Source organism: Hippoglossus hippoglossus, chromosome 10 (assembly GCF_009819705.1).
Source record: "Hippoglossus hippoglossus isolate fHipHip1 chromosome 10, fHipHip1.pri, whole genome shotgun sequence".
NCBI lineage: Eukaryota > Metazoa > Chordata > Actinopteri > Pleuronectiformes > Pleuronectidae > Hippoglossus > Hippoglossus hippoglossus.
Genome location: NC_047160.1, coordinates 18,925,474 through 18,952,457, shown reverse-complemented (window position 1 = coordinate 18,952,457; position 26,984 = coordinate 18,925,474). Strand labels below are relative to the sequence as shown.

Below are 26,984 nucleotides of genomic sequence, written 5' to 3'. Positions count from 1 at the left end.
ACAGGAGTAAACAGACGACTCTGTGTAGTAAACTGCTGATACTGGACTGAATCAAAGAACTGAATTGAAGAGGGAATGGTTCAGCATCGTTGTAGAAGCCTGTACTCACTGATAAACATCGGCTGAGTAGGCCGGGTCCTCCGCAGGATGCGGATACGGAGTTGAGACACAGCTCTTGTGTATGTTCACCTGCTTGTGGATTATTTCCTCTAAACTTCACTTTAGCATCGTGTTGATAGCTAGCATGGGATGTTAGCTTGAAAGCCATATTGTGTCCCTAGCTTGAAACTGTGTTTGCTGCCATTATGACGACTGTGTCAGGCATGACCACCATCAAGCGTTAACACCCTTGAGTCCAGCATAAGGTTAACTGTTGGTTTTGATGTGAATGGGGCAGCAGCATTCTCAACAGCCATTGAGCTAAACTGTTAGCATTTGCGATGTATAGCTACAATAATTGAGATTTGCTTAAAGGATGAATTATAAATAAATGAAGATTTCTCTGTCGAGTTACCATCCCCCAGAACTCAGTCATTTCTGTAGTCGTACGAGATAAAAATTAGTTTGAGGTTAAGATTAGCTCATCAACCAACATCACATGACACTCACACGCACATAAAAAACAACGCCACCATCATGTATAATATAAAAGCAAAGCGTAAAAGTCAAGGAGGCACGGTTTCAGGAGAATAATAAATAATTCACGATATAAATAAACCTGGCCTCCAGAGCTAAGACCTTTCCACTCAGACAGCAGTTCGGCAGATTATTTGAATGCTGGAGTCATTATGGGCATGGCCAGTTCTCAATATGACAGCCTGCTGCTGGAGCTTCCAGACACAGACACCACTGCAGCTGGGTGTCTGGGACGAAAGCCTCTGAAAAACCATGTGGGAAATCAATTTCCCTCTGTGCCTGGGTCAGAATGCCTCTTTGTTAAAAGTGATACAGCGTTAAAACCAACACAATGTTTAAATTAGCCAGAGGGAGTGTGAGGGAGTTGGCATGAGACACCAGCTCAAACTTACTTCACCGAGCATGTTGGTTTTTACGTTTGCATCCATCTCACAGTTGGGAGCCTATTTTGTGCATGATGTCATCTCATGCAGGGTGGAACCCATATAATTGGAAAGAAAAACACTGCTCAGGCCGCTGCAGTGTTTGGTGCTAGCAAATTTACAGCAGTCAGATGGCTGTTAGGAAAGTCATACGTGTATCATATTCCTGTATTTACAAATTATACAGTCACAGATGACCGAGCTTCAAACACAGGCCGAGCTCATGGAAATGTTTATGAGCCTCTGCACCAAGCTTTTATCTGGAACAACATAATACTGCACCTCAAACTGCCTCCACCCACACAAGTTCAGTGAGTAACTATGACTATGACAGATAAACGTTTATCATGATACCGGGTGTATGATAAACATTTCCATCATGAAGTAATACACCTCAGTCTATTAATAAAGTTTACATTTAGTTACATGAACTGCAATTAGGATTAGGAAAAAAGGTTGGTATACACTGAAAAAAGAAAATTGTCGGACCAACTTGAAAAAATAGCTTTAAGCTTGTTCAACCTAAAGTTAACACGTTATATAAACACAAGTGCTATGAAAGTAGCATTTTATTCTGAAGCTGGTCAACATCGATTTCATGGTTTTGTATTCAAACATCTAATCTGAACTGGAATAACTGCACAGATGTCAGATAGATCTCACTTAGTGGAATAAAACCTTCTGTAAAGGCGGTTTAATTCAGTTCAAAAGCTGAGTTAATGAACTCGGTTGCTTTCCACCACTGAGCATGATGCACTGTGTTGAACCTGCGATAAGTGAACCTATTTGCAGCCATATTAACAGCAGACAGAATCTGCACCCTGACCGGCGTTGCATAACCAGGAGTGTTATCAAAAGGTGTGACCTGATATTTCACATATCATCTCTCTCTCTCACACACACACACTCTCTCTTTCTCTCTCTGCATCTGAAATGATCCGCTCTTGGCTTTGACCCATTTCAGCCTCATGGGAGTCTCTGATCTGCAAACTTCTGGATTTCGTCTTTGCACAAACAAAATAGGGTAACAAGTTTGGGCTGGGAGTTTGTGTCTTTGACAGTTTGTATGTTAGAGTAAAAAATGTGTGGATAAGTATTAAGCAAAAGAGGTGCTAGTCAAACGTTATAGAATCCATTCAAAGTCTTGTCACTTTACTACACATCCTCCACAAAGGAAAAAGTAAAGAATCATTAAAATAAGTGAGCCACCCTCAGTTAGTACAAGGAGGGGTTTTACAATCACTGAAATGTCCAGTATTACATCACATCCTTCCCATCAGTTTTCAGGAAATAAGTCTGAAGAAAAAAACATGATTACTTTTTTTGTGGGGGGGGGGGGGGGACTTTTTTGGACGGTGCTCAGATATGATGATCACAGTTTTGGTTCGACACGTACTCCAGTCCCAGCACGCTCCAAATATGAGACAGTTGCAACATTAGTAGACAATTGCTTAATCTATTTGACTTTATTTATCAAGGGAGTGTAGCAGCAGTGCATTAGTTGGCGTGGTTAAGTTTAAGCACTTGGAAATACGTTATGTGCCTTGCTCAGCGGCACCATGACAGTAGCTGTTGGGACAGAGGAGAGTGTTACACATTAACTTTCCCCACCCAGATTTTCCCAGCATGGTCACAGGAGCTCAAACTTCCCGTCACAAATCTACTTCTCTAACCTTTAGGTCTCCATCCATCCTCTCCAGAAGAAGAGAGTGCTGTGGACATTTAAGTAGCAAAGAAGAAATGGAGAAATTGACATGGAAACATGATGCCAACCTAATCTTGATTTAATATTAAACAGCCGAGTGAAACCATCAGAAGAGAACAAGAGCTCTGACTCTGCTTTCTCACTTAGCAGCGGGGTTTATGAAAAGATAACGACCTGTGGGTAAACAAGACGGGTATCTAGTAGTTTCACTATGAGTCAACTGGTTCTCTGCATCCTCTTTAATAAATGGGACAATTATTCAGAGGGAGAAGACTTAAATAAAAAAGCTAATATTTCAAGTAATCTAGTAAACATGAATTTACAAACATTTTGAGTTAAAGCTTGTTGACTTCTAATCAGTCCAATACTAAGTCTGTACAAATGCATCATATTTGCATTACTGCTGCCAACATGATATATATATAGTATAGTGAAATACTGTTGATCCTTTTTGTGATAAAGAACCCAACGTGTCACGTTCTCGTTTGTACCCAACGACATGAAACTGCTCTTGATCCATTCAAAGCATAAGAAAACCGATTGTACCTGAACCATCACGGTTGTCTGTGTAGTTATTATCTCCCATGCATGTTCCTGAAACCCGAATCTTACATTTTTACATATCTCAGCATGCTGGGGCTGCGAGTAATAAACTCCACCTCGCCATACCGCTCCTTTCCAACGCCTCAGTCATCTTGCCTAAGACTAATGATCTAATTACAGTCTAGGACTTGTTGACTTTGTATTGAAAGAAGAGCCAACCTGACACTACTGTCAAGCCCCCCCCTTCCCTCCCTCGCTTCATCACACACAAAGCTTCACTAAACAGCAGCTCCAATGTGAGTTCCACGTCTGAGACACGAGAGCCTAATTTACAATCCAAATCGAGGTGGGCATCGTGTTTAATGAAAAATGTAGGTCAAATGCAAACTCATACCAACTCCACACAACAGAGCCATTCACTCACGGAGTCACGTGTGAAATACTAATACAGAAAAACAACTTGTATGCTTTCCCAGTGCAAAGCAAACTGATCCACACCCAGTCATTGTTCAGTTAATGATCGAGTAGAGAAATTCTTCTTGTATTTCTGGAGCAATCTCTTCCCAGCCTCCTGTCTAAGGCCCCAACTGAAAGTTAGGTCAGACATTACATCAACAAAATCAATTCTGAATGCCAAACACATGAAACAATCACAAGCTTAGGTATTTTGCAAATAACTACATTAAAAATCTCTGACCAAACTTGGAGGGAAATGTTGGACCTGCAGCAACATTTAAAAACAGATTCAATAGCAAGTGCACGCAAGCAACTGTTTATTCAGTGAAAATGTACGTGCACATGACTCCTGTGGTTCACATAGTGCACAGTCGGTTTCTGATGAAACAGGAAGTGTGTTTTTTTTTTTTTTTATCTCTGCTGCACTGAGCAACTTTCAGAAACAGATCCTCGACAACATTAAACAGAATCATTTAACAGGTAGATGGGGAAAAAAACTGACGTTAGGGAACGGCAGCTTAGAATAATGCCCAAAAAAAAGAGGAAGCAAAGAGCTGTGTTCAAACTTCCCTTTGAGCTGAAATGAGGCCACTCTGGTCCCCCATATTACAAGATGAGCAACATTCTGTTCTGATGAACTTAAGATGTTGATGCATGAAGCGCTGCATGACTGACTTTGTGTACAAGACTGTGAAGAGCAACAACAGCTTAACTGCAGTGTTTCGTTCTCAACTAATGCAACATTTAACATTTTGAATAACTATATCAAGTCTGAAAAGTAATCAGGGATCAGAACTGACATGATGTCTAATTACTGATTACCACACCAACAAAAATACATGTGGGCTTGGTCAAGGGGGCTTGCAGAATACTGTTCCCGCCCTTCCTTCAACACGCCATATAAGGCAACAATTTATAATAGAAAGCAACAGACATATCAGCAAAAATACGAACATTGTGATTAGTTTTTAAAAATGAGAAACATGAGACCTCAAAGCTATGACGTGATCTCACACCGTGTCAAGCCATGAAGTGTCAGTGGAGTTTGAGGGCTTGAGGGTTTGATATGTGCAACGGCTTAAAAGCTTAATAAACGACCATATTTATATGTTTTATAAATTTAGCTGCTGTTTGGTTGAACTACATTTGATACAAGTAGGTTTTGAAGGTTTAGATATGGGGGGGAAAAAGGCAGGTATCTCAACTGAACCTGCATGACAGGTTACAGCTCCATCGTGAGAATTTCAAAATGCTAATGAAAATGCTAAAACTAAAGCAAAAGTGAACCTTACGGCAATCTATCTACCCAGCTACCTGTTCACTTACAAACACCACATCAAAAAACATGTATGTTAACCCTTTAATGTAATAATATTGATTTAAACATTTCATTTGTTCACACTAAATAACCATTTAAATAGAGAAAAGTGTGAAGAGGAGAAGAAGTATTCAACACTAACCTCAAAGACACAGGATTCGGGTGACACGGTCCATAATAGCAACCAAACAGGTCTCGATCTTAGTAACCAATGAAAATCAAGAAGAAAAATGGACAACAAAAGGCAAAGCAGGGAATAATCCAAGGTGCTTTCAAACAGAGCAAGTGTTTCTAAAGGTGTGGACCGCTGCTCGGCGGGCACACGTCTTTCTCACAGCGGCAAAACAAAACTGGAGATGCGGGGGAAAAAAAAGACAATGCAATGGCTGCTGTTTGAAACAGAAAAAGGAGAAGTGTAGTGAAGAAACTTGTCCTCTCCCTATGAGTCACGCAGCACTGTCGCCATTGGTAAGAGAGCCCTGGGGCAGAGTGCTTTCACCTGGCCAATCAGCATCAAGTATGGGCCCTGAATGCAAATCCTTTCAGGTGAGCTCTTCGGTGGCGGCGATTGGTCGGGACTTCGGCGGGGGAGGGGAGAGCAGAGAGGTCCAACCAGGGGGCCACACCTTAAACAACATGAAAGACGACAGACGGGTTTCTCCTGCAGAGGCGGAGGAGTGCTGGAGGTGTAAGTAAACAGTTGGACAGGTATGCACTTACGTTTAGACTTTGACCGTACAATATGGGCCAGGCATAAAAATCTGTGTGGCAGCTCAGAAGTAAAGTTCCCATCTCCTTGTCCCATTACAACACTTAGAATGAACTGTGAGTCTATCGGCCGTGTCGTGGAGCCAGTTAAGCTGCTGACTTGTGGGGGAGCTGTTCTACCCGATTGAGAAAGCCCCATAAAACAAATTCTACCAGTGTGAGGTAGAAAGGAACAATGAAGTCAAATGTGTTTAGGCATGAGCAAGTGCTTCAACGCAGGTAGACAAAAACAGAACAAAATCTTTCTACCCCTCCTCCTTCTCCTCCTCCTTCTCCTCCTCTTTAAGAGTCAGTGATCATTCTGAGGAGGGGAAAGCTCCTGTTTATAACAATCATCACAAGCCAGGTTTAAGTCAAACAACTGAGTATTCGTGTGTCTGATTTTACATGCAGGGGTTATTACAATGTGCAGCAAGTGTCAGCTGAGGAAGGTGACGCACATCATTTCTACAGACATATATGTAGTTAGGGTTAAGCTGAGACCTGATAAGACTCTCTATCAGAAATGAAAATCAAACAAACAGGAAGTGGTGGTCTGTGGTATGGGTGGAACACGCTGTGTCTTCACACTTGTCTGTGCACCAATTTATACATGAGTTCCACTGAACAGCCCTGTGTACTATAGTCAACAGAGGTCAAATGTTTAAATAAAAGCAGGAATGTTGAAGTAGAACATAAAGATAAACCAATACATGTCTTGAGGAGATGTTTTTGTAAAAATGAAGCCATAAAACTCGACTGTAGCTGGGTCCGTTTGTCTCGAACGCCTGAATCACCCTCTCAATCTCCACTGAGCGCTCTCATCATCACATTAATTCTTCCCGGCCTTGGCTCAGTACAGTTCAGCTCAGTTGAAAGCAGCTGTTTGCTTCAGAGCAAATTGATAGCCTTGCTGGGAGGGAGAGTTACACCAAACAAGCTCCATTTATCACTGCCCGTGGAAATATCGTCCACAGCCCCGAGGCCTTTGTGGAAACTGTGCACTTCTTGAGATATAAACTCTTCAGAGTAATGCACTGCAGAGCTGCTGAAATCCAGGACAACTATGTAAACACACAAAAACACGAGCAAGTTTAGTTCCTATATGTTCCTGTGTCTCTTTTACACCAAAATCAGCGGGTATGTGTGGGATTTTTAAAAAGGCAACTGACTCCTTTTCCCCATCGCAAGCGGAGGAGCTTTCCTCAGTGAGTCGCGTCGACATCATACATGTGACGGAAACCAACATGACGAAAAACCTTGCATTCTTATCAGCATTGGGCCTATTTATGCGCCATTGCCCAGAAGTTCAATGCACGTCATAACTTTACGCTGGAAGAGGTGCGGCGTCCGCCTCTGGATGTCCAAAATAAATAAGAAGAAATTAGCACCTTGATCCGGGTGTCATGTTTCCATTCCTGCTGAGTCATTCGACCCGGGAGTGAATCCAGACTGTATCCATTCCCACTACAGACAAAAGCCAGGTGTCGTGGGTTTTGTGACCACTGGAAAAGGGGCTTTACAGATTATTTAAATCTCTGTTCAAGCACCAGAGAGTTTTTAGAAAGTATCTGAAGCCTGAATGACAGCTGCATACATTTTTGAACTTTGCCATCAATGTTAATGATGTATTGAATTGAATTCATTTCATAGTGTGAAAGCAACAGGCTCGTGTTGTTGCCACTTCATCAGGGTAGTTTTTCATCTTCGGTTCACCCTTACTACAAATCTTATAAATCATGAAATTGAAATTTGATTCATATATTCACACAGATTATCTCCTCTCAAAGAAAAAAGCATAAAAACAAAGGACACACTCTGACTGAATCACATATTCAGCATATTGTGGGTAAGCAGCTGAGTCCAACGACTTTTCCACAAACGGATATGTTTAAAGTAAATAAATGGATAAATGAATAAGTTAATTAATATCAGGGCAGGGCTGGCATTAACTCTTTCAATAAACACTGAGCAGTCAGTATCTTTCGAGTGAGACAGAGCGTTGTCAGTTTTTGTTGAGAGGAACAAGATCGGAGCTAGAGGAACTACACGTATGAACTAAATGTCCTGTCAGCATCTCACTAAGAGAATCTCTATCTGCCCAGTTATTATAATTTAAAGTGCCCGCTGAATATATACAGTCACATGGAAATGTAATGAAGAAAGATGTGATTGTTAGAAAATCACTGTTCAAGAGTTTAGACTAAACTGAAGTAGCATTTCATTTAAAGTGATAGAAGATACACATCTTTGATAATAGTATCTGTTTCTGATGCGGCAAATTCATGCCCATCAAGACTAAACTGTTTAAATCTGTGATTGTGTATTTTCACGTAAACAGAGCAAAATAAATTGTGTTTGCACTTCTTCTCCCCTCAGATTTTACAATCCCTCAAATTATCTTTTGTAATGCTGAACTGAAACCCACCCAGATTTGCACAACAATTTACATCCCCACTCTGGGGAAACACCAATTAAAGTGAAGATGTTGAAGTTGCTGTTGCTTTAGAACGTGACAGTGGATCAACTCAAATTCAGATAAAGTCTCACACACAGTGTTTAGACTTTATCTCTATATTGCTACACTGGTGGTGTGTTAACTAAAGCAACAAAAAAAAGCCTTGGTGTGTGATCAGTGCGGAGCCATGTGACCCTGCAGACAAGATTCTTCAAAAGAACAGGGACACTAGTTAGTTTCAAAGCTAGTTCTGCATAACAGAAGCCAACGACAACAGATGCAGACCTCAAAGCCCCCATTTTCTGTGGCATGTCCCCATTAAGCTGCTGTGGTTACGGCCTGTGTCAGTGAATTTGCTTCAACTCAAAGGAAGGACACTAGATCACTCACAGGGTAATAAAATGACAGGGTGTACTCTTGCAGGATGTTAATATTCTTGATTTCAAAAGTCAGTGTCATCTTGAGCTGCTTGATTCACATATTAACACAGTTAGAAACCAATATATGCAATAAACATCTGACATTAAACATTAAAGCCAAAAATCAAAACCCAAACGTGATCTGAGCCTGAATTTTATTAGGAGTATTTTAGTGCAACGCAGCCTTGAAGTACGACTAGCACTCACAACTTTAAATATTGAGGCATGCCCTACAAATTTATACCCAACAAATACATACTCCGCTGAGAACTGTAATCAGAAAAAGCAGGTCACTCTGTAAAGAATTATGTTGGAGGACTTCAGACTCATTAAGCCAGACAAACATTTTGAAACAATCCTTGACAGCGTGAGATATGGGAGCCTTTGGATGACGCACAGAATTATTTGAGCAGCTTGGAGGTCATCTGATGGCTGCTCCAGCCGCTCAAGTACAGAACAGGGGACGCTTTCAGCCGAGGCTGTCAGACGCTAGTTAACAGGACCGAAGTAAAGGCCACTGGGGAAACCGAATGAGGTCAACAAGACGGCAGAAAGGCATTTTAATTAACCCCACTGAGATGGACAATGAATTATAATCTGTCAGGTGTGGACTGGTTATGAACGGTTGGAGACCACCGAGGTGATATGCAGATACTACAGTTATTTGGGCCGGCTGGTTGAGATCTGACTTTCTGTTGGAGTTTGCTCAATAAGCGTACAGCTCATAGCTTTATGAAAACATGACCATTCTCTGATGGTGACTGTCCTGAGCCCGGACATGATTCACTGTGCTGACCAAGTATGAGTACAGATACAACAACACAACAATGAGCTGTGGAAGTGCACAGCTACACAGAAGATGCTCTCAGGGATCTGAAACAGCTCAGCACCTGTGAGCAGAGAAGGAAGCACAGAACACAGGCCCGAGGAGCTCATGGTGTTCAGTTTACATGAGTTTACCAGGGACTAATATGTGATATGTGATATGTGCACACAAGCAAATGAGTCCTTGGAGAGATACTGTAAACAAGAGGTCTCAAACACTCCTACATCTTCCTTCGAGGGGGCTGTTACAAAACTCAAGAGAAAAAAAACTCTGCAACAACATTTTGAACTACATGCACTCCAGAGCAGAGCAGCGTCTATTGCCAGTGAGATTTAGAAAATCTGCTTCCTGCTTGCAGATGAGTCAGAAGCGAAGTAAACCCCAGAGAAAAAGCTCCAGGTGAGTTTTTCTCATTTTAGTGTGAATTGTCAGGTGCCTCGAATGTGATCACAGTGGTGATTTTCAAGTTGTTCCCAGCTTACTAATTAAATTAAATATGAAATAAAAAAGCTGCCCCATATCTGAGCCAGAAATTACACTTATTTGCTTTCTTGTTGAGACGTTTGTATCATTTTAAGAAGTCATGTTCTCATGTTCATGTTTGTGCAAAAACTACTGAACTGATTTCCATTAAACTTTGTATAGGAATGGGCCACAACCCGTTACATTTTGGAGCGGATCTGGATAAACGTGCAGATACATGGCGCGATGTGGCTTTAGCCGTGGTAGAGATATGCACACTCAGCCTGCTCTTCTATTACTATCTGATTATTAAATATGAAGCTACAGGCGGCAGCTTATTAACTTAGCTTAGCAATAAGCCTGGAAACAGGGGAAACAATTAGCTTTACCTTATTGGGTGCCTGAATAAACAAAGACCCGTTGCACATAAGGTGGAATCATCATTTATCCCTCTGGTGGGTTGGACAAAAATAAATAAACATGGAGCATAAACAAAAATATATATTTTTAATGCAAAATCCTTTGCATCAACAGGGACTAGCTGGTGTAGTATCAATAGGTCTAGTGCTGCCCGAGCTCCACACAGACTGCAACTCATCAAATATTAAACACACACTAGAGCAGGCCAACCATCCTGATCGTTCACATCACACCTCTGTCAGCTATTCCAGCTATCTGCCTTCAGATACCAGCAGAAAAGGTTCCCATGCGTGTTTCTCATACAAACATCATCAACAATCACTGGGGCAACAACAACTAGCAGTTTTAAACCCGAGAGTCCCAGTTTATCGGAAGCTCATTACTAATAAAATGAGGCCCTAGGAGCATATTGCTCTGTCACTCAGGGCCTGGATTATAATACCCATTGGCTCCATGCGGTTAAATAATTCAACGAGCCTGAAGCTGCCTGTCACGTTGAAATTAACCCAGAGGAGAAAAATGACTAAATGTACTTATGGTTAAAAACAGACAGCTGCCTGTCAGCTGACGTGATGAGTGGCCAGAGCTCCGCGCAAATTCAGTTAACTGTGTCTGTGCTTATATCAGTCACATTAATTTGCTGAAAGTAAAATGATCACTAGGCTTTTTTGGGCCAAGCTCACTGTAACACTGAGCTGACTCAGGCCTCCGTGAACCACTCACTACTACCTCATTAGCTCCAACAGACATAAAAAAATGACAGGGTGTAATGTCGTTACGAGGCAAAGTTGCAGACAGAGCCAGTTTCTATTTTTGGGAGGAACTATTCTGTGTGGAGAAACTACAGTGAGGGGAACATTACTGACCAAGCCCTTCTTAAATGTAATTACACATACATCAGTGCTTACTGCAGCTTACTACACTGTGTGCCTACACGGACCTCAGCAGGCACCATAAAGATATCAAAGTAATGTGGTTAAGTAATGTCATGATGTCAACACGCTGCCAGAGTGAACACTAAATACTCGGATTCATCCCAGAGTACTCGCTCCTGCAGATAAAGTGATACACTGACACTGAGATTATGTGATGGAGGCCAAATATTATATCATGAGAAAGTAACTGAGGGATTTCATCTTTGTATATAAACTTGTGTGGTGTCTAGAACATTGTTTGGAAAACACTTCAAGCTATTCCTTTGAGTAAATCTGTGATACTTTTATTTGAATAGTTTTATTTTTGCACCACACACACCACAAATACTGTTATTGCCTCAATTTGTAATTTTATAACCCCAGAATTTTTTTTAAATGACATCACCGATGACAGTATTACAATGATGCCTCAGAATAGTAGAAATTTCTATTGTTTGCAGAGCTCACGTCACAGTTTCTTGTTAGACTAAACATACCTGAGGTGTCCTCTTTTACGTGCTAAAAATAGTTTTGCCTGTAACACTGGATTACATCATGACAATGCAGAGATTCGTGAAGAAACTGAGCCACAATGACTCGTTCCAGTCACATGCTTGTGAGCCAGGCAGCGAGGAATGAGGTTACAGGTGGAATTTCCCTGATCTCCCGTTTCTCTCTGACGTCATGTCCAGTCACAGCAGTTCACTGCCCTCGCTGCTGCTACTGCTGCCGCTACCACTGCTGCTGCTGCTGCCTGACAATCCACCATGTTTTACAAGGTGATAGTCGGGTGTCACAGGCCGGTACGGGTTAACCAGGAGTGTAGAATTAAGGAACTTTGCAAACAGCAGTTCCCCTGCGAGCCCTCAACAGAAAACTGACCGACACATGAAAAAAAAACAGGAAGTTCCACAGTTTTATTTCTCTTTTCACTAGGTTCCTGCATTTGTGCAAGTCATTTCAGGTTGCAGCCATCTCATGTGATTGTTTGTTTAGTCAGAGCATATGAACATTGCCATCTTGTGGTTATTTCTATGGTAACAAATTACACTAATTCATACCTAGCAAGTTTTTTTGTCATGAAGATCGAGGCTTTATGGTCATCACTCTGTTTTTAAGCTTGCAGGAGTTAGTAAGCAGCTAATTGTTTTTGAAGGTGCATGTGTGGGCCACTTACATTGAAGCTCTGGGTAAAACATTATCACATTAGCTCCCGGAGACTCAAATATCTCCGAACAGGAATGTGAACCACTGGATTTCCCTGTCTCTTGCAAGACCACTCTGAAAGCTTTTGTGAAACTGGAGTGCTGCTTTCTAAATAAGATAAAAGCTCTGTTCTTCTTTTTGTGTTGCCAAATCAATATCCAGAGGCCCATTATGGCAGACGGGCACATCTTGGACAAGGAGAAGAAGAGTCCGATGTCTGAGGAGTTACTAAAGAGATCACAGCAGCACAGAGCAGCTCTCCATTGTTGTCCCTGGTCATCATCACGCTCCGTCGTTGCTCAGACTACTGATGGAGACGTCACTGTCACAGGATAAGAAGGCTACTGAGAACTGCATTATCCTCAACCACACTGTCTGCAGTGCACACACAACCACACACAATTGGACATAATCACTCAAAGACTGTGCAGCATTAAAGCTATCAAAGCAGTCAGTAAAAGGGCAGAAGAGAGGCTGGATGTGTGGGGGCGGGAGCATGGCAGGACGTCTCTAAAACAATGACACATGCTCGAAGCCAACAAGACGACTCCACAGTGGAATATTTTTGGAAAGTCTCATTCTGGATAATTGCTTTCAGTTGGATTGAAGTTTTCCAATTATCCACAAGCTATTGACAGTGTTCCCACCATGGGAAGACTGGAGGGGAGGGCAGAGAGGGTGGGTGAAGGGTTGGTGGGTCCAGCTGGTCTCGTCTCTAGTGGCCCTGACAGGCTTTGAGCCCGTTCCTCTTCCCTCTGCGTCACGGCCGCCTCCTCTGGGGGGAGCAACTTTGCTCCACCAATGAGATTGTGTCCGTCTGTCCCATGACACACGAATCTTAGGCCAGAAATGTAAACATCTGGGAAACATTTAGACTTGCCACAAAACGGGGTTGATCAACAATTTAAAAGAAAACACTCTGTCAAGCATTACAGACATATTTGTAGAGGCAGTAAACATTCATTCATATTTGTCCTCTGAAGCATCCCAGTGAGGATTTGAGACTGTCTCTCAAAGCAGCTCTTCTTCATTTTAGTGAATATTTTCAGTCTGAGGTTCCGTCATTGGGTTAGTGAACACACTGTAGTCAGATTAGCTATGGTTGCTGTGGTATTTTATATCCTGAGAAACAAAATAGGCCCGTTTCTTATTTCTCCGGTTGTAAACTAAGATGCTTTCAGACACGTTCTGAGGTCCAGACATTTTCCTGAACGTTTTCCAGAGGAGCTGTATCAGAACGCAAATGACCGCATCAGTTGCTCAGCACAACTTTTCTCTGAGTAAAATCTCATGAAAATGTCAGTGAGCCCATGTGAGAGACAGCAGGAAAATGTGAGTGGGCGTGTCGATGACGTTCCTATAACATGCCGGCAGACACGAAACTGAAAAAAACAAAAAACTAAATGAATACAAATATCTCAGGATGAAGAGAGGTGCCACACACATCAGAGACGCTGACAAAGATGTCAAAGATCGGATTAAAGTTACCAAATGTGTTGATATACTTCTCAACTACAAGGTTTAACAAATTGTATTCATTTGTCTATCAGTCGAAGTGTGAACCATTTAAGTTGGTCCAACACTTTTCATTTTTAAGTGTAGAAGACAATAAAAGCAGCAAACACCCACATTTTAGAAACTGAAACTTGAAGGGAGTTGCCATTTAGGCTGGAAGTTGTCAGTTATAATAGGGGATCTTAAATGGGGGTCCACGCACTCCAGGGGGGTTTCCAGTTCAACCCTTACAAATGATGTCTTTCCAAGACATTTCTCTTGTGTTGTTGAAAAGGGCTATGTGAAAGTAAAGGGACATACATGAGGGGGGGTCCTCGGCTGAGAATAAAACTCAAGTTTTCCACATGTTCTCAACACAAGCCTCAGCTAACATCACTGACCTGGGGTCAAGACTATGTTTCTGATGATGGAGGACAAAGGACAAAGGGAAAACTCTCTTTCATTTTAGTGTTAGGGTTACACACACACACAGAGACAGACACACGCACACACACACACAGTACCAGTGCAGTCACATGCCGGCTGACTGACACAAAGGCCCGTCACAGTAATCTATGGACTGGTAGGCAGAGCCAAGCCTGCAGCTCATGTATCCCAGCGGCAACAACACACCATGAGTCCAGTCATGCTTCATGTACTCACTTAACTGTATAGTACGAAGTGTTTCATACAGGCAAAGTGCAAAGAAAGGCCCTTGGTGTACAAACTAATCTGATAGTATATCATTAAAAGTCCTGGTTATCTCATATGAGAAGCTACAAAAAGAAGAACAATTTGATTTTAATACAGATCAACGTGATCCCACAGAGTTGTGACACTAATGCAGTCAAGATGTACACGTTCGGTTCCGTTACAGTTAGAAGAAAAAGCCCCTAAAGACGCTTTACCACAGGTAATAGGGACTCACCCCGTTAGCTGGAAGTTGTCATCCGCACACAAGGCAGCGAGGGACGGTCCTCGGTGTTAGAAAAACATGCTGATCTCCGGTGCCAGCTGGAGAAGAAGCGGCACCACAGCTACATCACCGCGGGACGGACACACAGAGCCTCCCCCTGCCCCGGCGCTCCCTCCCTGACACGGAGCCGCAGTTTTCTCCGACGGGGGCTGACGCGTGGGGAATTCCTCGCAGTCACATTTTCCTGGGAAGTGATTGGCCCCGACCGGAGTTTGGCTGGAGCCGGGTGCTGCTACCAGACATGGAGGGACGATGGTGGAGCAGGAAACAAGTTGTTTAGAGAACTCGGTAAAAAGTACACAAGGAGGAATGCGTCCATCAACAACTACTACTACAACTGCTGATACCAGTGTGGTATCCTGAGGTTAAACTGAAACAAATAAAAAACGGTTAACGTTAATCGGTTATTTCGTCAGTAGCTCAAACACAAGTGAGTTTAAACTGACGTCGCTTCGTTTTAAAGCTGTAAAGTGTCGTTTGTGAGGGTTTGGTTCCAGCGGGTTTAGGAGGAGAGGAGATGAGAGGGAATCTTCCGGGAACAAGCCCCTGACCGTTGGGAGCAGATGAGGTGAGAGGGCGGGGACTGCGGCGGCCGATTCCCGGGAAGTGATGAGCACATATGGGTGAAATGTCCAAACACTTACCGGCAGCGGTGAGCAGTTGTGTAGAAAAGTGGTAAAAATGTCGGACAACACAATGCAACACAATGAGCTTTCACTTTTTGTGAGGCTGCAAAAAGTGAGTTCCCATACCGGGAGTCGAACCCGGGCCGCCTGGGTGAAAACCAGGAATCCTAACCGCTAGACCATATGGGACTGGTTGGCATGTATAGTGATTTTTTGTGATTTAGACATAAAATACCTTATAGAGGCGTTCAGTTCCCATGGCTCACTTGTTCCATAACGTCCTAGATTCTCATTTTTGACCACTTGGCGTATTCATGTTTCATAGGAATAAATAAAATCTTCCCTTACTGCCAGAGCTGAGTTAACAACATGGCGAAGGGAGCAGTGAAAGTCTTAATGTGTTCATTTTATTGCTTTGCTCTTATTGTCACCATTACTGCCTTTGTTTATCTTTATTGGATTTCATATTTTTTATGTAATCTCTAGTTTTATATTTTAAGTTTTATTCTTGCACTTCCCCTTCAATTTAAAATACACTTACATCTGCTGTACCATCATTTCACAGGCTATGTTGGTCTAATGCACAACTTTGTGTAGCTTCAGATATTTAACTTTAAATCAGTATTTATATTTGGCTTCAATACTCTGCCTCGGTTACCTGTGTCTATAAATCTTATTATACTTAAAATATTTGCATTGTCTATATCTCCATTCGCACATACTTCTTTACAGTGACAGCTTTGTAGCAGTTCTGGTGGCAAGACTTTCATCTCACTGCAGTGAACTTATTCTTGGTCCTATTTTGACCTTTTATTATTCTTATGCTCTTGAGTTTGACTGTTTGGTTTGCTACCGGATGCCCAAATTTCCCTCAGGATCAATAAACTATCTATCTATCTATCTATCTATCTATCTATCTACCTATCTATCTGTTACACACACTCAGTTATAAGTTTATTCCTAACTACTTACTATCACTACGGTTGTTGTTGTTGTGGTTGTTTTTTATTTTTTCCTTTTTTTCTTGGGACCCCTTCACAGAAATAATCTGGTCATGATTCAATGGATTTATTTATTTTTAATGAAATAAGTGTCTTTTATAGTAATTTGCATAATTATATAATTTTGCATATTTTTACAGTCCCCATGAGGATATAGATCATTTATTTTGGATCTGCTGCTAGTCTCATGAATTTTGTCAAGATGTCTGTCATGAAAAACTATGAACTATAAATGATTGATTTAATTCTATTGTTGGAAAACATACACACACACATCCATAAATGTCAATTCTTTAACTGCAGACACTATTTCTTTATATTTAAAATAAGCAGCACAGTCAAACAAGGCGGTACTATAAAAACAAGAACACTTAAAATAAATGTGACACTTATGAACTTATTTTAATATTTTTGTGTCTTTGTTGTTGCTTTTATTTGACCGATGGAAATAAAGATGAAATCTATGTTTACAGGACACATTTCAGCTGCTCCTGTTAAAACTGTGTATAATTTACTATACCTGGGTGCTAGCTACCATCTAGTGGCCATGTTGTTTACTTCCACACAGGATGTCCGCCTTATATGACATTGGTACAGACCGTGGCGGGTGAAACCTAAAGTAATAAATGGAATAGAATCGAATTAGACGATAAGTGGATTGATATAAAATGTAATTTGAGGAGGAAGAGGAGGGTCAATCCCATAAAACATAGACATCAAACTAAACATGGGGGGCAAACATATGACGTGTACTCTCTGGAATGATACAAGTGTAGAAACGGGGGTCGCCACACCACAACAACAACTTCTGGCTTTGTTGACAATGAGATTGAATTTGTTTGTATAATTGAACTTAATTAAACGTATAGAAGACGATACTAAACTCAGTGGTACTTTTTAGTTTGTGTATGTGTGGTTACATAGCCAGCTGATCTAGAGCCACTCGACGTCTGTGACCCCCCCACCCCCCTTGTAGTGTAAGTGGTAGCGTCCTTGTACTAGCAAAGGCAGCCAATTATTTGTCAAACTAGCAATCGTCGGCTAACCATTTCACCGTGAAAATAACATTTCCTGACACCCAAACCGTTCACGTTTGTGCCGAGGAGTTACGTTTGCGTGTAAACAAGATGTCAACCCCAGCAAGACGACGTTTAATGAGAGATTTTAAACGGTAAGCGACAAGAAAACCCCCCACAGAGAAGTAGCTGTGGCCAACGTTAGCTGCCTGTGGTTAGCTTGAGGAGTTAGCCTACATTACACCGTTAACTCCAGCCCCACAGGGACGTAATAGTCCACATGTAAACAACGATCGGTGGCAATCGTGTGTTTGTCTTCTCGGTGCCGCTAATTTCCGAGTCGTGCTAACAGGATGGAGGCTAACATATTGACATGTACCGGTGGTTGTTAGCGTTAGTGTCCGGACGATGACACCAGCGTTAGCCAGGCAGGCTGGAGCAGCGACGCTCCTCTTGTGTAACTTGTGTTTACTGCTGCAGATCTGTTTACTGTTGAATCTAACATAGGCGCTTTTTCCTCGTGAGTATCCCGAGAAAGTGTAAATGGCTGTGATCGTATAGTAGTTCTGTGGGCTGCGTGTGTAAGTGAGGATGCAGCTGAAGTGTCCAGATGGCCCTTCACTGCCAGACGAAACGTTTTGGGTTAATGTTCAGTGTCTTAACGCAGCCTGATCCAAAGGAGCTCCTCGTAGATCACTGTCCAAGCCCGAGGATAAGCAACCATCTGCCGGGCAGTCAGTAAAAAAAACCTCGCAGACACTGTGCACAGTCTGCTGTGGCACATGGTTTCTTATCCCTGATACTCAGTGTTCTCCAACTCCACAGTACTGATCGTGTCTCAGAGTCCAGGACACAATCCTGGCTTGTTCACTGCCAAACTCAATCAATTACAGTGTCTCTTGACAATGTGACCGATGGATTCAATTGATAAACATTCATCAGGAAGGCTCTGATCAAGCAGGTTTATTTTTAACTCGTGGAAACAATGATGATTATTTTACTGCTTTGCTATTCTGCTTCACTATGGTTGATCTATGATTCCAGAGCCTCAAAGTCCAGATGAATGATTAGGATCATATTACATTTGTGCACATGTCAATGTTTGTTAAAAAGAAAGGGGGCTTCAGGAGCGAAAAAGGAAGGTCTCACATTTCATTCTTCTTAAATACTTAATCCCACCAGACTTTAAATCTAGAAAATGTTTTTGTCTGTGGTTTAAGCTAAAACTAGACATTCCTCAGACACCAAACCTAATGTAAAAACTATATAGAGACTTAAATTAATTTACTAATTACTTATCTCTCCATTTTGTCCACTTGTAAAGATTTAATTTTCATGATGATGGAAACGTACAACTGGAAATCTCTGACTATTGTTTTACCTCTACACAATATTGCCTCAGTGTGATTAAATACAAACAGAAATATGATTACAATACAAATTCCTTACACCTCTGCCCTAATGTAACAGACTATACATAGGCCTTAAATTAATTCACTTATTACTTATCCATCCATTTTTGTCTACTTATTAAGATTTAATTCTCATGAATTATTGGTACATGTAGCCGGGAATCTCTGACAAAAATGTGAGGAAGGTCAACAAAACCCTGCATGTAGTAAATAAATGTCGCCTGTAGCTAATTGTTATATTGCATAACCTTAAATAACCATGAGATGGTTATCAAATTACATTCTGTATGGTTGTAAAAGATCTAAAATATTCAATAGGCCTTTGCTATTTGCTGATTTATACATAAAAATCCTTAATACTACTACTACTACTTAATATTATTGATAACCTGCCCCATTGTCCAATTAACAGGGGCATAGTACAATATATCTATTAATAATGGGTATGATTTCTCTTGTCTAAATTTACTAATATTTTAATAGATATATTTTCTTTTTCTGGAACTGTTAGACTGCAAGAGGATCCCCCAGCTGGAGTTAGTGGGGCTCCATCAGAAAACAATATCATGGTGTGGAACGCTGTAATTTTTGGGTAAGTTAATTTGATAATCACAGTGACTCAAATATTTCAATAAATAATTTGTATTTACAGTATGTGATTTTGAAGTATTAACTGCTTGTTTTTGGACATGAAGTGGTTAAGTTTAGTGTGTGTTAGCATTTTAAAAGGTATGAAACGTTCATAAGTGCTTTTTGCAAGTTGATTTACGACCTGTCTGTTGTCTCTCTTTCAGACCAGAGGGAACACCTTTTGAAGATGGTAAGTTACTCCAGCCATGCTATGACATTAATTCATCAAATATTCATTAGGACTCAAAGCATTGGAAGTTAGATTATATCGATTGATATGGTTAAATGAGAAGATCATAGACGGTGCCTTGAAAGTTTGTTTTGCCTGGAAAGTATAATGATCAGGTCTCAAACAAGGATCAGATGGAGTCTGTGTTTTTGAAATCATTTTTTAACCTGTTATTTTACTGGAGTGGACTTTGTCAAACTGTCCGACAATCTTGGTGTTACTTGTCCAAGAAGGCAAATGTTTTATCTTCATCAACTGGCTCATGTAAAAAACAATTCTTAAAACATTTCTCTGGAGTTTTTATTGACCTTTTCTTTCACTGGCACCATTTAACTACAAGAGTCTGGTCAGGTTGGCAGCTCAGTTACAAAAATTATTTTGCTTTTCTTGTGTGTCATGTAAACATCAAAACTGTCCTAATGATACATGCATTCTCTAGTTGGCTTTATTACTTTAACGCCCTGTTTCCAGTCTGCATACTTCAACTCATACCGTTCCAACACTCCTCTCTTTTCAGGAACCTTCAAACTTACCATTGAATTCACAGAGGAATATCCAAATAAACCTCCAACAGTGCGATTTGTCTCCAAAATGTTTCATCCAAATGGTATGTGCTCCTCTGCCCGGGGGGGGGGGTAATTACAATGTCCCTAACAGAAATAAAAACAGATTTTCTGTATCATGTCTAAAAAAACTTCATATTCTGCTTTTTGTTTCAGTGTATGCAGATGGCAGCATATGCTTAGATATACTTCAGAATCGTTGGAGTCCAACCTATGATGTCTCTTCAATCTTAACTTCAATACAGGTAATTTAACAATCAACAACACAATGTGCAAATTCAAATTAAGAGCCTGTTTTATAGTGAAATAATAAAATATCCATGATGATTGTCCAGATCTCATGGGACTGTTATAACACAGAACTTCATCAGAAAGCGACTGACATTCTTCTTTTGTGTATTTAAAGTCTTTACTGGACGAGCCAAACCCAAACAGTCCGGCCAATAGCCAAGCAGCCCAGCTATACCAGGAAAACAAGCGGGAGTATGAGAAGAGGGTTTCCGCTATTGTTGAACAAAGTTGGCGTGACTGTTGACCCCTGTTAAGGTTCGAGTATGAACAGTGTCCAGCCCAGAATCAAGAAACCACCGATCAAGACAACCGATCTCACAGAAATAAAATGACACATCTTTAAAATCCCTCTCAATATATTTGTCCCATTACTGTTGCTCAGTTTGTAAGCTGTTGTGTTGTGGCATTCACTCCTGCCGAATGCTATTGTTGGGCAATAGCATATGTTTGTTAAAAGTTAATGTACCTTGTTATATCTGGGTTACTTGCTACATGCCCCAAATCTTTTCTTCTTTTTTTAAAACAGGCAACAGGCCGGTCTCTCAGTTGTCACTTTTCTACCTGTTGTTTTTAAACTGGCTGGATGACACGTGACAGTGAATTAGATGTGCTTGCTGTGTGGTTTGCTGTGTAGATACAGTTCATATTTACAAAAAGAAAAAGAAAAACTGTTCATGGGTGTTTCTCATTCTGTGTCAGTGGTTTCACTCTTTTCTTTGGTTTTATTTCTTTCTGCCTTTTGAAAGCCTTTCAGTGGGACAGAGAATTTAACCTGGCATGATGCCTTTCTCTCTCTCAGCTGGACCTGTAAAGCCATGCCTTGGATTTTAAATACATTCTAGATATTGGTGAACAGGTGACGTCCCTCTTAAAGACTGAAACAAGACATCGAGTTCCCACTCTGGGCACTTGACTGTTTCATGCAGTTTCATAATGCTGACATTTTTATGCTATTTTACAAGCTGATTACACTGTTAAAAACAGGATGGTGTCTGTATTCAGATTATAAACCTTTGCACTGGTAACCCATGTAATAACTGTACATTTTCTTGTAAATAAAATAAATATACAACACGTGTCTTTGCTTTTTACTCTCTGTAGAAAACAAATATGATTGTGCTCAGCCTGTTGATCAGTTTTTAATTTATTCAGATTTTACAGCTGTGAAAACAAGCAGACAAGTAAACTGTACTCACACAAACCAACACATCTGAACAAAGATCACAGCTTACAGTTTCCATGTGGAGATTTTCTCCTGTTATGGATGCGGTTTCTATTTGTAAGATGGTCTCCAGCTGTTGACAGAGCGAACAACATTGCAGGTATTGCTGAATAAGAAGTATCACTACAGTGAGACTGGTATGAGTAGCTAGCTACTGTTTGACAATAATGCCTCTCGAATCCTTGTCATGACCCAACTGTCCACAAACGAGCAGTGAAAAGCTGCATATTCTGCCAGGTTCCTTCGTAGCCACGGAACAAAAATAATTTTGGTGACAAAAACCTCGTGGTCACTTTTTGATATAAATGATGCATCATTTGGACATGACACCACAAAGCACTGAACACAAGCTTGTGCAAAAGTGAAACAAATACAGGACATGGAATGGCAGGAGATAAAAAAGACAGAGTTCATCCTACAGCTCCTGCTAAAGCTAAGATACTTTACATGGCAAAGGAATGCAGAAACCACAGGTGATACCTGAAATATTCTCACTGGATGAGTGTTGTATCCCACAAGTATAAACGAATCAGTTTATATTAAATGTGATTTACTCTGAAGTCCAAGCCAATGATGAGTTTTTGCCTTTTTTCCCCCCTCATTTGCTTTGCATGCAAATTAGTGAGAGGCCTGAGGTTTCACGAGTTCGTATCGTCCCACCTGTCCTTCCTGCAGAAGCTGACCAATCAGCTGATCTTTGTGTACTTTGCGACTGACAATGAGGAAGCGCATCCGCCCCTGTCCGTACGACTTGCTCCGCAGGCCGTATTTCTGAGATATCTGGTGGATCTGTTTGCGTTCGTCGTTGGTGAGGTCGGTGGAGAAGCGGAGATCATCCTGACGGTCTGAACCGGCGTAGTTACGAATGATGTCCTCAATGTCGCGCTTGCTCAGTTGATTTCCTGCTTTGTCCATGTCCATACCCAACCCCTCCCTGGAAAACTGTTCCTTCACTCTGATTGGTTCCGCGATGCCCTCGCCATCTCGACCCAGGCCGCCGCCTTTCCAGCCCATCTTGCGGAGCAGCTGGTTTCCGATATTGTCTTCTTTTATCTCCTGTCTTGTGGCCTCCTCACCAGAGCGAGCCAGGATCTGGGATCTGGATATGGCGTCGTTGTGACCCTCCTTTCTTAGGTTGGATTTGACCACGGCCTGCGTCTGTTTCAAAGTTACCAGAGCCTCTGTGGCTGCAATGTGCTTCACTATCTTCTTGGACCCAATTCCTGCCGCCACATACTGTCCTTCTAAGTAAACTTCACACCTCCAGCGATGATCGGGCAGGACAGTGAACTTGTAATCAGCAGTCACTTTATTAAATTGTGCTGTGTCATTGATGATACAAATAGCGTTGTCCGAGTTTTCTAGGATAACCAACTCACTCAGATGCTTCTTTTTGACGCCCTGTTGCCCAAAGCGTCCTGCAGAATCTGACGGATTATTTCCTCTGGCGTACTGTTGGGGCTGCTGTGGTTGTAGTTGCTGCTGCTGTTGTTGCTGCTGCTGCTGCTGTTGCTCTCGTTGTGCCTGGTTCATGCGAAGTTTCCTCACTGCTTCTGCGGCTGCTGAGTGCTTGGAGCTCTTTTTTGTGCCTGTTGACTGTGCAACCAGCTCATCCTGCAGAAAGACGCTGCACAGCCAAGAAGTGTTGGGGAGGAGGTCAAACTTGTAGTCTATCTTCATGCGATTAAAAGCCGCAGAGTTGTTGAGAATGCAGATGGCGTCGTGGGCATTGTCCATCACCACAAACTCCGTCCAGTGCTTGCGTTTGTCAGGCTCGTATTGGCCTTTAGAGCTGGGCGTTGGTTTATCCTCTGGATTGCGGAGAGCAGGTAAAAAGGGTGGAGTCGGGCTGTGCATCTGGCACACAACTATGTCATTGACAGTCGAGTGTCTGAATTTGCGCTGCGTAACACGAACTTCAACTTGTTTCAGGAAGAGTTTTACAGCCTGCTCAGACGCTCGGTCTCTCGCCCCATTTTTACTGCCAGAGTATCCAGTAGCGAGGAACACACCCTGACATCGCAGTTCACAGGCATAGCCGTCTGATGGTACTTTCCTGTTCTTGGGTAGGTCCGCCTGAGGAATATCCTTCAGATTGACATAAATATACTCTGGGTTGGTCTTGCAGGCCTGAATGCTGCGGCTCAACATGAAATTATAGTTTGGTGATTCACTTCCGGTCATATACATGGGGTCCCTAGCAGCAAAAACCAACGCAGATGCTACACTTTGAATCAGCCTTTGCTTGTCATCCAATGTTGACTGAGCTATAGGAGGAGGCTGTGATGAAGAGCCCAGCTGTGACGTGCTTGGACTGCTCCTGCCTGGACTGTTGTACACTCTGCTGAATGGTCTGCTTGATGGCGGCCTGTCTTGATAACCGTAGCCCAAACCCTGACGTCCTGAATCCCAGCCTCCTGATCTGCCCGCTCCACCATATCCATTATACCTTTGGGGCTGAGAATAGTCTGCATTTCGAGAGGAGTGGGTATCATACTTGGCTGTATAGTCCTGCTGTGTTTTTGCAATGAAGTTTGTAGAAGACCCACGTCCTCCATAGCCTAAGCCACTCGAACCACCTAAAGAAATCTCCCTGTCTCTGTCTCTATCTCTATGGGAGCCCCAAGAGTCAGACGCGTACGATGGCACTCTGTCAAAAGCAGACCTCAGGGAGGAGGAGCCCTGTGCTCTGTTGGTGCTGCTGTAGGAGGAGGAGTGCTCAGAGTCCCACTGTCTCATTCCGTATGACTCACTCCTCCTGCGCTCCTTGTCGTTCTCCTTCTCGTCGGTGCCAGGTCCTCCACTGCTTCCCCCACTGACAAAGTGAACAGGCTCGAATCGAGGTCTGGAACCAAATTTTGACACAGGCATTTTCCTCATGGGCTCGTCTCCTGCAATGACACACGTAAACAGTTCATCTTAGATGGGCACAACAAGGTCATTATGATAGAAGTCCTAGGAAGTTGGTCTGAGAGTTTACTTTCACTAATTTCTTCTAACAGGATATTGCAGCGGAACTTAATGGTCAAGTATCTGAAGTACGCCTGCATGTTAAAGACTGTTAAACTGGCACCAATATTAATGACTAAACAACAGTTTAGGCAGAGGTATGTTATATCTTATCCTACCTGTCAGGCCATGAAGGTCCATGCTTATGAAGGATGAGTCCCGTCATAGACTGCATTTACCTTATTATCAGAAACTGTTGTCAAAGCGCCATAAATCTCATTCCACTGTTATATAGGACTCCATTGTTGTCCCAAAAACCGCTAAAAACACAAGAGCCACAAGGTTGCACCTGGTGACATGTTCCTTCATTTTGATGAACACGAACAAAACTTTCTGCTGCTGTAAAATACTCAGAGCCCTAGATCTGCAGCTTAAAATAATCCCTAACAAGCTCCTTCTTTACTCATGTTTGACTAATGTTTGCTTAAAAACTACAGCACCCAACTGTTTTTTGAAAGTTTATATTTGTGGGACATTTTTAGAAATTACGTCTTGAGTAAGAAGGAGAGCGGAAAGCAGACTGAAGATGTTGGGAGGTATGAGGAGACGGGTTGATACTGTTTATTTTTCATGGCATTTGTGGAAAATAAAAGATTTGCCAGATTTAATCTTTATTTCTAGTTATTTTTGTATTTTTTAATCATTAAATCTATTGCATTGACTTTGATATTTGTCCTTTTCTATATGGTTTCATTTTACTTTATATATTACTCATTTAGATTTTTTAAGAATTACTTTCTTCTTGATTGTTTTACTCTTACATTAGAGCTGTCCTGTCCGTCATCTTTGAAGAGCTTTGAAACGCACTAACCTGTACGACGGGTGAGACACAATTGACACTAGATAAGCCTCTGACTCCTGTTGCTGCTCGCGCGCCTCAGCCTGACAAACCTTCAACTTTTAACTTGTTTCGATTTCCCCCAAAGTCAGCAAAAAAAGACATTTTGCTCAATTACTGACCTTTGCACACACCGTAAGACAAATTCTAGAAATGTGAAATAAACATTTCCGCGCCACATTGAGATGTGAAGATGTAAACTGTCAGTGAGAACATGGAGCCAGAGCGACACTCACTGCCATCAGAAGAAGAAGGTCTCTTTTTTGCTTCAGAACTAGGACTTGGGTCAAAGGAGGGCATTTCGACACTGTCTGTCCCTTCTGCCATCACCAGCACCGTCAGAATCAAACCCAGGCCATACCTGGTATCAAGGTACAAGTCAGACGTTAACAGCATGAATGGATGAGGTAAACAAGCACAGACGTCAGCATCGTAATGGGTCGATGCTCTCCGCTGCCTGTGGAGGCTAAAAACATTCCCTGGAAAGCAGACAGCAGCTCGCAGCAGCATGCACCCACTGACGCACAAACTACACATCCGGATCACACGTGTTACACTGCCACACATCTAATGGGTATGATGGGAGAAGTTGAGAAAACAGCTGGATTTGGTTTCAAAACACAAAGCCTGAACACAGTGACGCAGTAGGCCGACAGGATGCACCTCTCCCGGGCTAACACGTTTAGCATTTGGCTCCACATTACACTTATCAACATTTGAATGCCTCGGTGTTAAGCGGCGTTGTGTTCTTACCTGAAGGTGCAGCCGTTCCCCCGATTTATCTCACTTTCATTGAGCTGAGCAGGAGACAGCAGGCTTATTTTATTTTATTTTCCCGGTTGTTATTGTCGTGCTAGCCTAGCCTAGCGACTGCTAGCATTAGCCTGCTAGCATGTGGCTAATTCCAGCAGCGACCAACTGCTCATGCTGTTTTCTACTCGGCTCCTCGCAGTGAACCGATGCCCGGGTTCGTCTCTTTTTTTCTGGGGTACGCAGGTCAAACCTCCCGGCAGAGAAACACACGCCCGCTCAGCTACAGCAGGAATCATCCATTTTCTGCTCCGGCTACGGTAAAAGTCATGGCGTCTGTCAGGGCACTTTCCCAGAATGCTTTGCAGCAGCAGGGTTCGGAGCGTCGAGCGGCC

At 42.1% G+C, this 26,984-nt stretch overlaps 3 protein-coding genes and 1 non-coding gene across 7 annotated transcripts in view; 1 reads left to right on the top strand and 3 right to left on the bottom strand.

Moving 5' to 3' along the window:
• Window positions 1-15,522, bottom strand: part of elf1 (E74-like ETS transcription factor 1) — a 35,745-nt gene extending 20,223 nt beyond the window's left edge. Inside the window, exon 1 of one of the 3 annotated variants that reach the window (XM_034597873.1) lies at window positions 14,955-15,522. The gene's annotated coding sequence lies outside the window, so the exon portion shown is untranslated. Of the gene's footprint in view, window positions 1-5,222; window positions 5,587-14,954 lie in introns of those variants that run through there. The other 2 variants (XM_034597872.1, XM_034597875.1) reach the window with 2 other exon arrangements.
• A 223-nt stretch (window positions 15,523-15,745) lies between these two features.
• On the bottom strand, window positions 15,746-15,817 carry trnae-uuc. Its single transcript has one exon. It is a non-coding gene; the product is annotated as a tRNA-Glu (tRNA).
• A 1,786-nt stretch (window positions 15,818-17,603) lies between these two features.
• On the top strand, window positions 17,604-21,288 carry ube2a (ubiquitin-conjugating enzyme E2A (RAD6 homolog)). Its single transcript, XM_034597896.1, has 6 exons — window positions 17,604-17,800; window positions 19,569-19,649; window positions 19,852-19,877; window positions 20,434-20,523; window positions 20,636-20,724; window positions 20,886-21,288. Exons 1-6 carry the CDS (start codon window positions 17,757-17,759, stop codon window positions 21,012-21,014), a joined length of 459 nt encoding a protein of 152 aa, XP_034453787.1. The 5' UTR covers window positions 17,604-17,756; the 3' UTR covers window positions 21,015-21,288.
• A 608-nt stretch (window positions 21,289-21,896) lies between these two features.
• On the bottom strand, window positions 21,897-26,971 carry nkrf (NFKB repressing factor). Of its 2 annotated transcripts, XM_034597870.1 has the most exons (3): window positions 26,593-26,968; window positions 26,076-26,200; window positions 21,897-24,883 (listed from the first exon to the last, which is right to left on the bottom strand). In XM_034597870.1, the coding sequence occupies exons 2-3, from the start codon at window positions 26,164-26,166 to the stop codon at window positions 22,611-22,613; spliced, it is 2,364 nt and encodes a 787-aa protein (XP_034453761.1). In that variant the 5' UTR covers window positions 26,167-26,200; window positions 26,593-26,968; the 3' UTR covers window positions 21,897-22,610. The 2 variants fall into 2 exon arrangements, with proteins under 2 accessions (XP_034453761.1, XP_034453762.1); XM_034597871.1 differs by lacking the exon at window positions 26,076-26,200 and having other exon boundaries at window positions 26,593-26,971.
• Between the last annotated feature and the right edge of the window lie 13 nt (window positions 26,972-26,984).

Excerpts from the sequence above, each read along its gene's own strand:
- ube2a (XM_034597896.1), top strand. The coding sequence starts at position 17,757 with ATGTCAACCCCAGCAAGACGACGTTTAATGAGAGATTTTAAACG. Across the intron at positions 20,524-20,635 it reads CAAAATGTTTCATCCAAATG|TGTATGCAGATGGCAGCATA; the intron begins GTATGTGCTCCT and ends TTTTTGTTTCAG. Across the intron at positions 20,725-20,885 it reads CAATCTTAACTTCAATACAG|TCTTTACTGGACGAGCCAAA; the intron begins GTAATTTAACAA and ends GTGTATTTAAAG.
- nkrf (XM_034597870.1), bottom strand. The coding sequence starts at position 26,166 with ATGGCAGAAGGGACAGACAGTGTCGAAATGCCCTCCTTTGACCCAAGT. Across the intron at positions 24,884-26,075 it reads ACCTTCTTCTTCTGATGGCA|GAGACGAGCCCATGAGGAAA; the intron begins GTGAGTGTCGCT and ends GTGTCATTGCAG.